General features: G+C 37.6%; 1 protein-coding gene across 5 annotated transcripts in view; it reads left to right on the top strand.

Moving 5' to 3' along the window:
- The window catches only part of VPS13B (vacuolar protein sorting 13 homolog B), an 810,211-nt gene that overhangs the window by 506,966 nt on the left and 286,950 nt on the right, over positions 1 to 16,295 (top strand). For all 5 annotated transcript variants that reach the window (XM_019642536.1, XM_019642534.1, XM_019642538.1 and 2 more), the window contains exons 32-33: positions 6,954 to 7,080; positions 9,173 to 9,316. In XM_019642536.1, coding sequence (XP_019498081.1) covers positions 6,954 to 7,080; positions 9,173 to 9,316 — 271 coding nt within the window. The remainder of the gene's footprint in view (positions 1 to 6,953; positions 7,081 to 9,172; positions 9,317 to 16,295) is intronic.

The raw sequence follows: 16,295 nt of genomic DNA on the forward strand, positions 1-16,295 counted from the left end.
AATATCAATTAAATCCAGCTGGTCTAAAGTGTCATTTAAGGCCACTGTTTCCATGTTGATTTTCTGTCTGGAGGATCTGTCCATTGGTGACAACGGGGTGTTGAAGTTCCCTACTATGGTAGTGTTACTGTTGACCTCTGCTTTTATGTCTGTCAAAATCTGTTTTATATATTTAGGAGCTCCTATGTTGGTTGCATAGATGTTTACTAGGGTTATGTCCTATTGTTGAATCGATTCTTTTATTATTATGTAGTGTCCTTCTTTGTCTTTTATTGTAGTCTTCATTTTAACGTCTATGTTGTCTGAAATAAGTATTGCTACTCCAGTTTTTTTCTCATTTCCATTTGCGTGAAATATCTTATTCCATTCCTTTACTTTCAGTCTGTGTGTGTCTTTTGATGTGAGATGAGTCTCTTGTAAACAGTATGTGCATGGGTCCTGTTTTCTTATTCATTCAGCCACTCTGTGTCTTTTGATTGGAGCATTTAGCCCATTCACATTTAAAGTGATTATTGACAGGTGCATATTTATTGCCATTTTGTTATTTGTATTTCTGATCTTCCTGGATTAGCTTGTTTTCCCCTTTCTTCTGTTTAAAAAAGCCCTTCGACATTTCCTACAATGCTGACTTGGTGGTAATGAATTCCTTAAGCTTATTCTTTTCTGAGAAGCTCTTTCTCTCTCCTTCAGTTTTAAGTGATAGCCGTGCTGGGTAGAGCAATCTTGGTTGTAGGCCTTTATTTTGTGTCACTTTGAATATTTCCTGCCACTCCCTTCTGGCCTGCAGAGTTTTTGTAGAAAAGCCAGCTGTTGGTCTTATAGGAGTTCCTTTGTATGTAACCTGATGTCTGTTTCTTGCTGCTTTTAGGATTCAGTCTTTGTCTTTAACCTTTGCCATTTTTACTATGATGTGTCTTGGTGTGGACCTGTTTGCGTTCAGCTTGTTTGGAACTCTCTTCACTTCATGGGCTTGTATGTTGATTTCCTTCACCAGGGTAGGGAAGTTTTTGGTCATTACTTCTTCAAATACATTCTCGATCCCTTGCTTCTTGTCTTCTCCTTCTGGTATTCCTATGATGCAAATGCAGTTGCGCTTGATGTTGTCCCACAGGTCTCTTAAACTATTTTCATTGTTTTTTCTTTTTTTCTTTTTGTTGTTCCAACTGGGTGATTTCTGCAATTTTTGTCTTCTAAATTACTGATCCGATCCTCTGCTTCATCTAATCTACTGATGATTCCTTCAAGTGTGTTCTTCATTTCAGTTATTGTATTCTTTAGTTCTAACTGGTTGTTTTATATGATTTCTCTATCCTTCTTTATGTCCTCACTAAGTTCCTTAAACATTTTTATCATCAGTGTTCTAAACTCTGTCTCTGAAAGGTTGGCTACCTCTGTTTCATTTAGTTCTATTTCTAGAGGTTTCTTCTGATCTTTTACGTGGGACGTGTTTCTTTGTTTCTTCATTCTGGCTGTTGCTCTTTGATTGCTTCGATGTATTAGATCACCTAGGAAAAAAAGGGGGGGGCTCTCTGCCCACTTTAATCTGCAGACCACTTTCTCAGCAACAGAGAGACTCTGGGCGACTCAGTGCCAGCTATTGGGGGAAAGGTTCAGTATGTCATGCGCAGGCCTCCTTCTCAGGCTTGTAGTGAGCTCCCTGCATTTAGCTGCTGTGTGCTCTGGAACTGCGCTCACCACCAAAAATCCTCACAGGTTGTTGCGGGCTATCTGCTGCTGCAAAAAACCCTCTGTGGCCTGCGGAGATGGGGGCCAGGCACCAGCGGCTCAGGGTGCCCCTGGCAATACAGCTCTAGGTGGGCGGGGCAGGCCCCCAAGGCACCACAGGATGTGGTCAGTGGCCCCCACCAAGTCAGAGCAGCATGCACTCCTGCATAGGCAACTAGCCCCCACATACCAGTAAAGCCCCAGTCGAATCACGGAGTCGCACAGCTCACGGCCCTGCACTCCCAGGAAAACTCCCAGTCTCAGCCTGTCCCAATAAGTTGCTCGCAGATCAGGCCGAGCAGCCCGACAGCCAGTTGCCACGCTGGCTACTCTGCACGCGCAGTGCGGAGAGCGAGGACCGAAGGCGACACCCACTCCCGTGTCTCAATGAACAGACTGTTGGAGCTGGAGCACATTCACCAGGCGTTTTCCTGGCTACGCAGCACAAGTAGTGCAGAGGGTGGGGATCCAAGGCCGCAAGCGCGCAAACACACTCACGCTCCTGCACCAATTCCAGCAGACCAATGTGGTCCCAGACCTGACCCTCTGTGGGAGGGCCCAGCCCTGAACAAATGGCACCCTCCTATACACTACTCATGTGCAAGGTCCACACCAGGGGAACAATGGTCCCAAAACCTCCAGCTCCCATGCCAAAGGCGCTCAGTTCAGTAGTTCCCCGCAGGCTCCTGGGCCCTGCTCACACAGCTACTCCCTCCACCAGGAACCGGGTGAGTGCTCACTGGTGAGCGAGTCGGTTTGCCGGCTCCACTGGTTCTCCAGCCTCCCTGAGCCTCACCGAGTTGAGCAAAGAGAGTCCTCACTATTTTCTGCTTCCAGCTATCGTAGAACTCCTCTTCCCGGCAAAGTAACTCTGGGCTGGTGAGCGCAGTGTGGGGCCGGAGGGTCTCTCCCCCAACCGGAGAAGCCTCTCCACCACTGAGTTGTCCCTCACGGGGTTCGCCCTCTCTCATCTCTGCCCCTCCTGCCAGACTCGACATGGCCTCCTCTTTAAGTCCTTTGTTTAGAGGTTCTGTTCATTTAGTGTTCAGGGGACTTCCGAGGTTGAATGTTCTGTAAATTATTTGTAATTTTGGTGTGATACTGGGAGGCAGCTGGCACAGCATCTGTCTATTCCACCATCTTACAGACCAGCTTTCATTTTTAAATCCTGTCTTTTTAGGGGAATATTTTCGGAACCTTAGTACCATTTTTCCTAGTCTTTCATATTATGTGATTTTTGAAGTATGGTTCCTAAACTGCTTTAATATTTCCCACAAAGTCATACCAAAATGTATGGAAGGTGGGCAGAAGAATCATAGCATAAACATGCTGAGCCCAAGAAAAATGACCACAACCTTCCTAAACATGTATTTTCATGAGTGTGTGTGTGGTATATAATTATGTCTTCTTGCTTAGTAATAATTTCTAAGAACTGTATTTTTCCTTATTTACAATCTTCTCCTTCCCGAACTTAACAGAATAGCTTTTGTCAACACATATGATTACTTTTCTGTTATTCGATTAGAACTTTATGATTGTCAATGATTTTTTATCCTCAGTGTTTTATAAGTTTCTATAGGGTTAATCCTCTATATTAGATGATATAGGTACATATCACTATACCATTTCTTTGTTTCTATGGACAATGTAGAGATATATTAAATCACTGTTAGAATATATCAGAGAAATATTTCTTTCACAACCTTCCTAACCCCATCTGCTGTAACCCCATATGCCATAACATGCAATAGATAATCTCTTTTCTCTAGCTGCTTTTAATCTATTTTGTTTATCATAGTTGATTACTGTTTCAGTAAGTTGTGTCTGATGGTGGATTTTATTGTATTTGTCTGAACCAGGACTCATTGTGTTTCCTAAATCTGTGTGTTCCTATATTTCGTCCATTCTGGAGAATTTTCAGCCATTCTCTCTTTACTATTGTCCCTTTTCCTTTCTTTCTGTTCTCTCATTTTCGAATGCCAATTATACCTATGTGTCAGAATTGCCCTTGTGTGTCTCTTAACTTTTATTTTAAACTTTCCATTTTAAAATTTACTTTAGAACATTCCTGTAATTTTCTCAAATCTAAATTCTAGTTTACTAATATTTCTTAAGCAAATATAAAATGCTATTTATCCATCTATTATGTATTTAATTTTAGTGACTGTATTTTTCATTTCTGTAAATCCTATTGTTTTTCAAATCTGTTTTACCTTTTTTGATAGTACTGTACTTTGGTTTTTTTCTTCATGTTTTTTATTTCATCCTATATGTCTTTAATAGTTTTAAACAAATTTATTGTCCATATGTGGTAATTTCATTATCACAAGTTCTCAATAATCAATTTGATAATAGGGTTGAATTCACCTCTTGCTATAAAGAATAATTTTTTGTGGAGTATATAAAATAATCTGTGATTTATCAAAGCTTATCTTCAGTGGTCTTTGTCCCTAAGAATCCTTTTTGTCAGTTTGAGAGAACGTTTTCCAGAGGTCTTGCATCTCTTTCTGGTAGATGCCCAAGGTTATCAAAGATCTGATGCTACTTTAATATAAATAATTCAGAATGAGTAATTTTGAACCAACACAGGTAGGATAAATTACAGCTAGGAAACATAAATGAAGGATTTCCCATTAGTTTTCATTTTCCGGGGAGATCTCCTGTTTTTTTCTACAAGTTCTCTTGCCAAGAGAGGCAAACTCCTCGCTCTTCCCTGTTTCTGATGGGCAGATATTTTCCTGGCCCTTTAAAGTCCCAGATATAGATAAGCAGATTATAAAATCCTTGCCTATCGGGGATGTAAGAGTTAGCCTGTCATCTATATTCCCTTAGTTTACTGAGGTGGCTAAGACCCTGAAGTCCTTAACAATGTCAGTTAATACTTTTGTTTAATAGTTTTGTTTCTGTCTTTTGTTATATTAAACCCTAGACTGTTATGTAGTAAAATGTTGGCAGAATTTATTCTTGTTGTGGTTATTTTTTCAATGTTACTTTTTAAAATTCGTCCTTGCATATATTTGAATCTAAAAAAAATGATTTTTAAAATGTATATCATCACTTCAAAAACTAACCAGAGAAAAACACAAAAGTTTACAGTATATACCAGAAAAGTTATAGTTTTATGGGACTGTTGACTCTTTAAATTTTTCTTTTTACCTCTAAAGTCATAGGGCTTTCTTATGTTATATAACTGATTTAATTAATCACATAATGAGAAAAAAGTTATGATATGGAAAAGCTTTTTTTTCTTCAGTGCTTTAGTTAATATTCGCTCTTATTTGGTTCCCTGCCATATTTCCCATTTTAAGGTATTTTTAATAAAAGATATATTTTAGCACTCCCCTATGATAGTACATGACACTGTTTCTTGCATTGGTCATTGTATAGAATTTGAGCTATTAGGCTATAATTATGGTGTCTCTCAGGATCTCAAACCTTTGTCTATATGCACAGATTTAATACTTTTTCCTGTTACCCTCTATTCATGAGATCTCTTTCATTCTTTATTTTATTTTAAAGATTTTATTGGGGAATTGGGGGAGGGGAACAGCGTTGGAATCGGGGAAGGGGAACAGAGAAGTTGCTGTCCTTTTGTTCTTCAGTTTAGTTGTGGAGGACGTTGCTTCACTGGCCCTTGTTGGTATTATCATTGAGCTCTTCCTAGGTGAGGCAGATCGGTCACCAGCCTCTGGACGGCCGTTCACGGTGGCTCTTGGCAGCTCACACCGGCTGCCAGCCGCTCATGATGGTTGCCAGCCACACACGGTAGCTTATGGCAGCCCACTGCAGCAGGGGCTGCAATGTACACCGTCGCCTGCAACTCACGGCAGCCTACCTCCAGGTTGAGCTGTTGTTCACCATCTTAGCTGTAGAGGGCAGTGTCACTGGCCCTCATATGTGGGATCCGAACCGCGGCCGTAGCTGCTCAGAGCTGGCGCTCCCAAGCCAGCTCTTAACCAACGCGGCACTCAGCCGGCCCTCTTTAATTCTTTAAAATTGACTTTTTGATATCTGTGTGTCACAGAACCAGATGATCCAATTTGCTTTTTTGGCAGGCACCATATAAAGCTCTGCTCACTGCAAAGTTCAATAAAAGATACCAGTACTCTCTAGACTACTCTGCTACAAACGCATGTAGAAAGACTTGAGTTTTATCTGGGCTTTTTTGTGAGACAACTTAGGCCAATCTCTGATCTCAACTTGATCATCTTATACTATAAATGAATAATAGGGACATATTTATAAGGAATATTAAATTAATGATTCCAAGGAACTTTTAAGGTATGGCTTGCTAGTAAAACATAAAACTGTTCTTTCATAAAATGAAAACTGAGAATATGAATAGTAGACCTGAGGATCTGTACTAGCACAAGCTTTGATTTCTCAATATTGTTTTCCAGTTTCATCTTTCACCATATATGCAATACTTCCTTTGAAATTATTAGCAGTTTTGAATGTAGAATAGAAATATCATGCTAAGTAACTAATCAAAAGTGACAACGTATAAAGAAAAATTAAAATAGAGCCCATATACTACTCTGGTATCAACTTGCCCTACAGGGCCAATTGTGGAAACTTTGTTTCCACTGGGTGGCTTAGCCTAGTCCCTGAACCTCCTTTCCTTATTTGTAATTTGAGACTAGTAATGGTCCTTACTTTACCTACAGGGTTGTTGTGAAGAAGCATTCAATATCAAAGTCACAAAAGCCATTTCATGAACTGCTAAAGGATTAATAATCTATGAACTCAGATGGTTCTTAGAGGTTAAAAAAAGAAAGGTCAAAGATTAAAAGTATATGCTTGTGAACCTAAAGAGATTGGAAAGATGGCAATTGTAAACAAAAAGGTAAAAAATATTAAAAATAGGAAACTAAAAGTTATCACAAAATAGTGAGATTATTGTTGGTAACAAAAAAGATACTAAGCTATTTACAAGAACAAAAGGAATTAAAAACAAAGTAATTTGTTGAAAGGTGCTAGGATATGACTAATATGAAACTGATTAATTACATCTGAATTTCTCTGTTTTTTGGGGGGAGGGGTCTTTTATAAATCTGAAGTTAAATACTGAAGTTACAGAACTATGACTATAAAATATACAAATAGGCACTCTCAAAATAATGTGATTTTGTCATACATGTTTATAGTACAAAGACTTGTACAAATTTAATGAAAAATATTCTTGAAAAAAATGAAATGGCTAATAATTTTGTACTTTATTTTTTTAGCATACGGCGGCATCAAGAAAGAAGAGCAATTTTGACTCCCATTTTAACAGATTTTTCTGTCCGAATAACTGGAGCACCTGCCATCATTTTCACCAAAATAATTTCTCCAGAAAACATGCATACTGAGGTTAGAACTTAATTTAAGTTCATTTTCTTCTAAATAATAGAGCAGCTCCTCTTTGTATGTTAGTATTTTCATAGTTCCAGTGCACAGAATATCAAATTAGCTTATTGTTAATAAGTTACTGTTGCAACTAATAATTATTGAACATTTTCTAGTACTGTTCAACTATTGTTTTTATTTTATAACTAATTTAATTCTCATAATAATCCTATTAGCTTCTCCTATTATCGTCATTATATAGATGAGGAAACTGAAGCATAGAAAGGCTAACCCTAATAACCTGTCCAAATTTTCACAATTGGTAAGTAGCCAAGCATGGTATGAACCCATCTGGTCTGGCTCCAGACCGTACAACCGTACAATCTCTTTCTAATGAAAGCAACCATAATACTGACAAATAACTTAGAGTTCTCACATGGACTACCTTACAGAAGAGTTCTGCGTGGAACAGCTTATTTAGTCTTCACTGCCTCCTTATGAGATAGATATTATTAGTCTCAATATTTTATAGATGAGGAAACAGATCAAAAGAAATTAAGTAAGTTGATCCATGTTATTAGCCAATTAGCGGTGGATCCAGGTTTCAAGTCTGATCACTGCGGTATCAGTGCCTCCCTGCCTAGAATAGAAATGTAATAATAATGTGATTCATCATAACTTAAAAAATTCTTCATAGAAATTTGTTATACTAAAATCTTTGTAAACTTTTTGATCACTCAAAGTTACAGACATTTGTTATGAAAAGTTAAAAAAATTAGGTACAAATTAAATATAATAATCCAAACTGATAAAACTTTACATTCCTTGTTTAAATTAAAGATGCAACATTTTTGTGTATGTTCTTATTTGATGTTTATAATAGCCCTACAGGGAAAGTTAGGTTAGGCATGGTATCCTATATATCCACAAAAGGTATTTAACAATTAAGTCTACTAATATCTTACAGTTACTTAGTAACACAGTTGGTTTAAAATACATGACTATATTTCTTTTCATCATTTACTTGAGGAATAAAATGATAATTCTAATTATAATGCGTAAACACAGGGAATTTATGGGGGAAATGGTTAAAATTTAACCAAAAAATAAAAGTGGGGTGGGATAATCATTTCCGACTTGCTGTTCTTTATGGCTTTATTAAAACCTTCTCTAAGCTATAAGCTGTGTAGTTTATATTTGGACCAGTCATCAGTGTCTAATCCATTCTCTTGGATGACACTAATAAGGAGAAGGTTTTTTGGACGTTTCCATTTGAACATTGTCCACATGCACTTCATGACAAGAGGCAGGACTTCTGCTTATTAAGTGAGGCTTCTGGATTGTTTTTCATTTCTGTTTTCCTTCTCTGAATGGTTTTCCAGTGATGAATGTTCAAGTGACTCAGTTATGCAGAACAGCACCAGTTAAGTAGTGGACATCTACCTAATGCTGCCAAGATTTTAGCAGTTTTAAGAAGTGAAATTAATTAGTCTAGCTATTTTTGGCTTCAGTACTCTGTTTTGTTATAAATCATTCGGAGTGTATCCTTTGGAGAATACTCAGGCCATACCACTTGTGATTGTAATTGCCAGCCTACAATCGCCTGTTTACATCTGTCGGCCCAAGCAGATTGTAACCTTCTCAAGAGCAGGTTGCCCTTCAAGGCCAAGCTCCTTCTTTGTGCTATTCCTCACACTCTAGGATGGTGATTGGTAATTAGGAGATGCTCAGTAAATATTTCTAGGTTTGAATGAATGAACAAGACTGGGCTAAAGAATTACATCATCGATTATATATTAAAACATTGAAAATAGTTTGAGGTATGATAAAGCCAGATGTGTATGAAATGGTGAAAAATTCTTATTGTTAGTTCGTTGGCCCTATAACTAGCACACAGCCTGGCTCACAGCAGGCCCTCGTAAATATTTATTCAATTAATCCATTATACTGTGTTGAGTGGCTGTGCTTCCCATTTCTGCTATTCTCATTAACAAATGACCTTGAGTCCCAGGAAAATTCATCAACATAGTAAGGGTCAAATAAGTAAGAATGATAAATTATCATCTAATGGCTATCATGTTTCATTATCTATATTCAACCTTTTTTTTTCTTTCAGGAGATTTTAGTGTGTGGCCATTCCTTGGAAGTGAATATAACCACAAACCTGGACTTCTTCCTAAGTGTGGCTCAAGTTCAACTCTTACATCAGTTAATAGTAGCAAATATGACTGGACTGGAACCATCAAGCAAGGCCACCGAGGTAACCATTACCTGATTCTGATTAGGCTTGCTGCATTTATGCCAACTTTACATTTATAATAGGAAAACTAAATGAAATTAAATGCTTTCTGCTAATTATTCTATATTTAATTTTATTGAAAATGTAGTCATAAATCATTTTGGATTGGTATTCTTTATTTTTGAAATTTGTTTGGTCTTTTTTCCTATAATTCATCATGTACCTTTGCAAAACTGCTGTGGCCTAGCCTTGGAAAAGCCTCTGTAAAAAACATGATTTTATTACCCTGCTGCAATTTTTAAAGTACAATGAAAGAAACCTGGGATAGCTTTTACTTACTCAGATATATTAAAGGGATAGGGCCTCTTTTGGAAATGAATTTTGTAAGAGTACTATGGGAATATCTTCAGTAAATAACTTCTAAAACGTGCGTTTGCCATGCTCAGTGAAGAATGGACACAATCATAAAAGTTGAAAGCCTGCCTAGAATTTTAATTCTGATCTGGTGTTCATTGGAAGCCTGCATTGTAACCACAAAACATGTCAGCATGAAACAAAGAAAGCTGCTTGTTAGATGCTTCTCAAGATATGTTTTCTTTGCCTTTTTTCCATACTTCTTTGATCATATCTGTACTTATAGTAAATCTTCTATAAAAATTCAAGTGAAGAAGCCATTTATCTATGAAAAAGACATTGCTTTATTTTTGTCATGAGTTATGTAAAATGCTGTAAGTTCTGTTTATTGGAAAGGAAGGGGAGGAAGAGATATTCACTGAGAGCCACTTGATCCTGGGCAATGTGCCAGGTATTTTCATGTAAGTTAAGTCATATCTTCAAGTATGTTATAACAACTGCCATGTGAGGTAGAGATGGGCGTTATCAGCATTTTACAGATTGGGATCTTGGAGCTCAGAGACAGTGAGTGACCTGCCTGAAATCACACACATGGCTGAAAATTTGTGAATGTGAGATTAGAATTTAGGTCTTTGAAGTCTGTGTTCTTTCCATTCTGACATAGTTCATATACTATAACCGTGCTTGACCTGGAGCGTTACATTAGTCTCTCAGTCTTATTTTTTTTTAAATGTTTAAAAATTATAAAGCCTTTAACATCTGTAAATGAAGCTTCTCTAACTATATCATCTTTTACCACCCATTTCTGTTTGCTCAGTATCTTTTTTAAAAGGACTATGGATATATATATATATATATATATATATATATATATATATATATATATTCTTCAAAATATTGACTTTTTTCCAATACAGATTAGACACTACATAAGAATATAATTATATGACATGAATATAAGCAGAGCAAAAATATCTCCCCATGGGATTTTCAATGAAATCCTTGAAGCAAGTTAGGTTGGAAACAGTATTTTACATTCCTATATTATTTGTGCCAATTTTGTGAATCTGACATCAGTGAAATCTCAGATTTCTGGTGTGTTCTAGGAATTTATACAACTTGGCAAATCGATTCTTAACTGTTTACCTATCTACTTCCAATGCCAATTAGTAGGATCTGATTTCAGTAAATGAAAGGACACTCAGAGTTAGATTACTAACAATCCTTACCTGAATGTTGACTTATCCCTCATAGTTATATAAATGAGCTAGGCATTGTTTTTGCTTTTTAAAAAATGTGCCTGTGGCCCTTTGTTCCTTCTTGAAGACATTAAAATACAATACACTGAAAAGTGATTAAGACTGTACTTTTTATTTTACACGTATTTTACCACAATTTAAAAGAATTGCATAGACTAATAAAGAAGGACAATTTGGCTCTGTCCCCCCCAGCCTCAGTGCGGTATGTCTGTGAAAATGTCAATAATAAAAAAAGACTTTCACAGTTTCCACTCAGGATGATGGAGTAGAGAAATGCTGTGCATACCTCCTCCCATGACCATATTAAAGTTACAACCAAATTATAGATCAACCTGGAGAACTACCTGAAGACTAGCTGAACAGAAGTCCTTTAAGGATTTAAAAAAAGAAACCACTTCGAGATAGGTAGGAGGGGCAGAGATGCAAACAAGGCTGTCCTGCACCCATGTGGGATGGTTGAGAATCAGGAGGGATAATTCAGCTGTAGAGATCTCACCTGAAGAGTGAGGAGTTCCAGTCCCAAAGTCGGCTCCAGTGCTAAGAAGAGGAACTCCCACAACATCTGGCTGTGAAAATCATCAGGGATTCTGTTCATCATAATGAGACAGAAAGCTGCTGGAAACCCAGACTTCCTCTTAAAGGACCTGCACACACACTCTCTCCAAGATGGGCTCTGTTGAAGGGACAGTGGCTTGGGAGGTGCCAGAGATATACAGGGAGAGACTCGAGTTGTGTGGCTTAAGGATGAGGACTGGAGGGACAACTGTCATTGACCCTGTGTTGAGCTGTACCCCCACAAGGCCAAATCTGAAACTACATTAACCTGGTGAACTCCGCTAGCTCCAGCCTCCTGGCTCCCTGAGACCCCACCCCACCCACCTCGCATACCTCTGGAGGCTCTTATGATGGCCGAGCCTTATGGGCACCCAGCAGGTGGGGAGTAGGCCTTGGGGTGCCCTGTCCCTTTTGCTGAGCTGCCCCAGGCTCCATAATAATGATAGCTGACCTGGATTCCCAATGTAGGCCTCTCCCATGCACTTACAGGTCCAACACAGGCAGCTGTCAACCAAGAATCACTTTGTAGCTCTTACCAGGTAACGCCAGGCAGTTCACAGGCAGCTGCTGACCTTGGCCTACACAGGAGCTGCTCCTGAGAGGCCACAGAATAAATATACCCACTGGTCAGCTTCAGACCACAATACAGCACCATTCGATTACCTGACAAGCGGCATACCCAAAGGGTTGTCTCCACGGGCACCAGAGCCCACTGGGGCAAATTCCAGTCTATGAGGGCAGCCCCCACACAGTGGTTCTTACGCTGTAGTCATGGCCAGTCCCTACAGCTAGTCAGCGTGAGGGTCAGCCCCACCCACTAACATGTCAAAGGCAGTCAATGGTCAGCTATAAGAGAAGGGCACACACAACCCACAAAAGGGACACTCTCGGAGCACCCAGCTCAGATGGTCAGAGAGACTACACTACTGGGCCCCACAGGACACCTACTACATAAGGTACTACCACTCTGCCAACACTGGGAGACATAGTCAATCTACCTGATTCATAGAAACAAACACAGGGAGGCAGCCAAAATGAGGAGACAAACATATTCCAAATGAAAGAACAGGAGAAAACTCCAGAAAAAGAACTAAACAAAATGGAGGCAAGCAATCTACCATGTACAGAGTCCAAAACACTGGTTATAAAAATGATCCAGGAACTTAGCAAGAACTTCAACAATAAGTAAGTATAAAAAAGGAAATAGAACCATAAAAAAGAACTTTTCAGAAATAAGGAATACAAGAATACACTAGAAAGACTCTACAGCAGATTAGATATAGCATAAGATCAAATTAGTGATTTAGAAAACAAGGTAGCAGAAAACATCCAATTGGAACAGCAGAAAGAAAAAATAATTTTGAAAAATAGGATAATTTAAGGGACCTCTGGGACAACATGAAGCAGAAAAACATTTGCATTATACATGTACCAAAAGAAGAAGAGAGAGAACAAAGGATTGAGAACTTATTTGAAGAAATAATGACTGAAAACTTCTCTAACCTGTCAAAGGAAATAGACATACAAGTACAGGAAGCCCAGTGAGTTGTAATCAAGATAAACCCAAAAAGACCCACACCAAGACACATCATAATTAAAATGGCAAAGGTTAAAGACAAAGAGAGAATCTTAAAGGAGAAAGAGCAAGGCAGTTAGTTACCTACAAGGGAGCTCCCATGAGATTGTCAGCTGATTTCTCAACAAAAACGTCACAGGCCAGAAGGGATTGTCACAGAATATTCAAAGTGATGAAAAGCAAGGACCTACAACCAAGATTACTCTACCCAGCAAAGCTATCATTCAGAATTGAAGGACAGAAAAAGAGCTTCCCGGACAAGTAAAAGCTAAAGGAGTTCATCACCACCAAACCAGTATTACAAGAAATGTTAAAAAGGATTTCGTTAAGAAGAGGAAAGTGGGCGAAAAAGAACGTAAATATGAATAATAAAATGGCAATAACTCTGTATCAGTAATCACTTTAAATGTAAATGGATTAAATGTTACAATCAAAAGACATGCGTACCTAAATGGATAAGAAAACAAAGCCCATACATATTCCGTCTACAAATGACTCACTTCAGATTGAAAGACAAACATATACTGAAAGTAAGGGGATTGAAATAGATATTATATGCAAATGAAAATGCAAACAAAAGCTGGGGTAGCAATACTTATATTAGGCAAAATAGACTTTAAAACAAAGGCTATAATAAAAAACAAAGACGGACATTTCATAATGTTAAAGGAATCAATCCAATAAGATATAACCCTTGTAAATATTTATTCACCCATGTAGAAGCACCGAAATATATAAAGCAAATATTGATGGACATAAAGGGAGAGATTCACAGTACCACAACAATAATAGGGGACTTTAACATCAATGAATAGATCTTTCAGACAGAAAATCAACAAGGTAACAACAGCCTTAAATGACACATTAGACTAGATGGATTTAATTGATATTTTTAGAGCATTTCACCCCACAGCAGCAGAATATATATTCTTTTTAAGTGTACAGTGAACATTTCCAGAACAAACCACATGTTAGGCCACAGAACAAGTCTTAATAAATTTAAGAAGATTGAAATCATATCAAGCATCTTCTTTGACCACAATAGTATGAAAGTAGAAATCAATTTAAAGGAAAACACTGAAAATCACACAAACACACGGAGAGTAAATAACATGCTACTAAACAATGAATGGGTTGCCAGTGATATCAAAGAAGAAATCAAAAGATGCCTTGAGACAAATGAGAATGAAACACCACAACCCAAAATCTGTGGGATACAATGAAAGCAGTCCTAACAGGGAATTTCATAGCAATACAGGCCTACCTCAAGAAATAAGAAAAATCTAAAATAAACTAACATTACACATAAAAGAACTAGAAAAAGAACAGCAAACACAGCCCAAATTTAGTAGAAGGAAGGCAGTAATAAAGATCAGAGCAGAAATAAATGAAATAGAGTCTGAAAAAACAACACAAAAGATCAATGAAACCAAGAGCTGGTTTTTTGAAAAGATAAACAAATTGACAAACCTTTACCTAGACTCATCAAGAAAAAAGAGAGGGGACCCAAACAAATAAAATCAGAAATGAAAGAGAAGTGACAACTGACACCACAGAAATACAAAGGATTATAAGAAAATACTAAGAACAATTTATATGCCAACAAATTGGGCACTGTGGAAGAAATGGATAGATTCTTAGAAACATAAAATGTTCCAAGACTGAATCAATACAAAAACAGAAAAATCTGAACATACTGATAACTAATATGAAATTGAATCAGTAATCAAAAAACTGCAAACAGACAAAAGTCCTGAACTGGATAGCTTCACAGATATATTTTACCAAGTATCCAAATAATAATTAACACCTATCCTTCTAAGACTATTCCAAAAAATTCAAGAGGAAAGAAGGCACCCAAGCTAATTTTACAAGGCCTCATTACCCTGATTCCAAAACTAGACAAAGAAATTACAAAAAAAGAAAAATGTAGACCAATATCCTAGATGAACATAGATGTAAAAATCCTTAACAAAATATTAGCAAAACAAATTCAGCAATATGTTAAAAGATCATACATGATCAAGTGGCATTTATTCCTGGGATGCAAGTTTCGCTCAATATTTGCAAATCAATTAATGTGGTCCACCACGGAAACAATATGAAGAATAAAAATCATATGGTCATATCAATACATGCAGAAAAATAGTTTGACAAAATCCAGATTTAACTTATGATAAAAACTCTCAGCAAAGTGGAAATAGAGGGAACATACCTCAACATAATAAAGGCCATGTATGACAAACCCACAGTTGACATCATATGCAACAGGAAAATCTAAAAGTGTTTTTCTTAAGATCAAGAACAAGACAAAGATGTCCACTTTCCCCACTTTTATTCAACATAGTGTTGGAAGTTCTAGCCACAGTAATCAGACAAGAAAAAGAAATAAAAGACATCCAAATTGGAAAAGAGGAAGTAAAATTGTCAGTCTTTTCAGATGACATGATACTATATATACAGAATCTGAAAGATTCCACCAAAAATCTTTTAGAGCTGATAAACAAATTAGTAAATTAGCAAGATACAAAATTAATATTCAGAAATTGCCGTGTCCTGCGCATCAAGGGCGGTGGAGTATGAGAGGGGTGGCGCAGGGTTAAAGAAACAAAAGAGTCAAGTATAGAGTTAAAGCAGGGCCAAGGGGCTACAGCCTCTCTAGGACTGAGCCCCGAATTGGGCCAATGCGTAGCTTTTATTGAGAAACTTTTTAAAGAAGTGAAACTGGTTTATTCTAAAGTTCATGTGCTACGTGCCTTATGGTTGTTTTCCATTAACCTGCCCCATTGTATTCCAACACTTGCTGTGCCTTCATACATTCTCACACAACCCCCAGGATGGCGTTGCTGTACCACAACCATAAAGATAAGGGAGATGACCAATATCATTCCATCGGGTCTCGGCATTCTGAAACACCCCCTTGGGGAAGCTTTACGGATATCATTCCACCAGGTCTCAGCATTCCGAGACATTTCCTCGTCACCTCATTAGGTCAGGGGTTGGTGTGGGGGGTGGGCAGTCAAGGACGTAGCTGTAAGGCAACAAGAAATCAATTGCATTTTTATACATCAATATTTAACTATCAGAAAAAGAAATTAAAACAATCCCATTTATAATTCCATTCCCCCAAAAAAATAATAAAATACCTAGAAATTAATTTAACCAAGGATGTTAAAGACCTGTACATGGAAAATTATAAGACATTGATGAAAGAAATTGAGGAAGATACAAATAAATGGAAGCATTTACTGTGCTT

This window comes from Hipposideros armiger, unplaced genomic scaffold (genome assembly GCF_001890085.2).
Source record: "Hipposideros armiger isolate ML-2016 unplaced genomic scaffold, ASM189008v1 scaffold_70, whole genome shotgun sequence".
Classification (NCBI taxonomy): domain Eukaryota; kingdom Metazoa; phylum Chordata; class Mammalia; order Chiroptera; family Hipposideridae; genus Hipposideros; species Hipposideros armiger.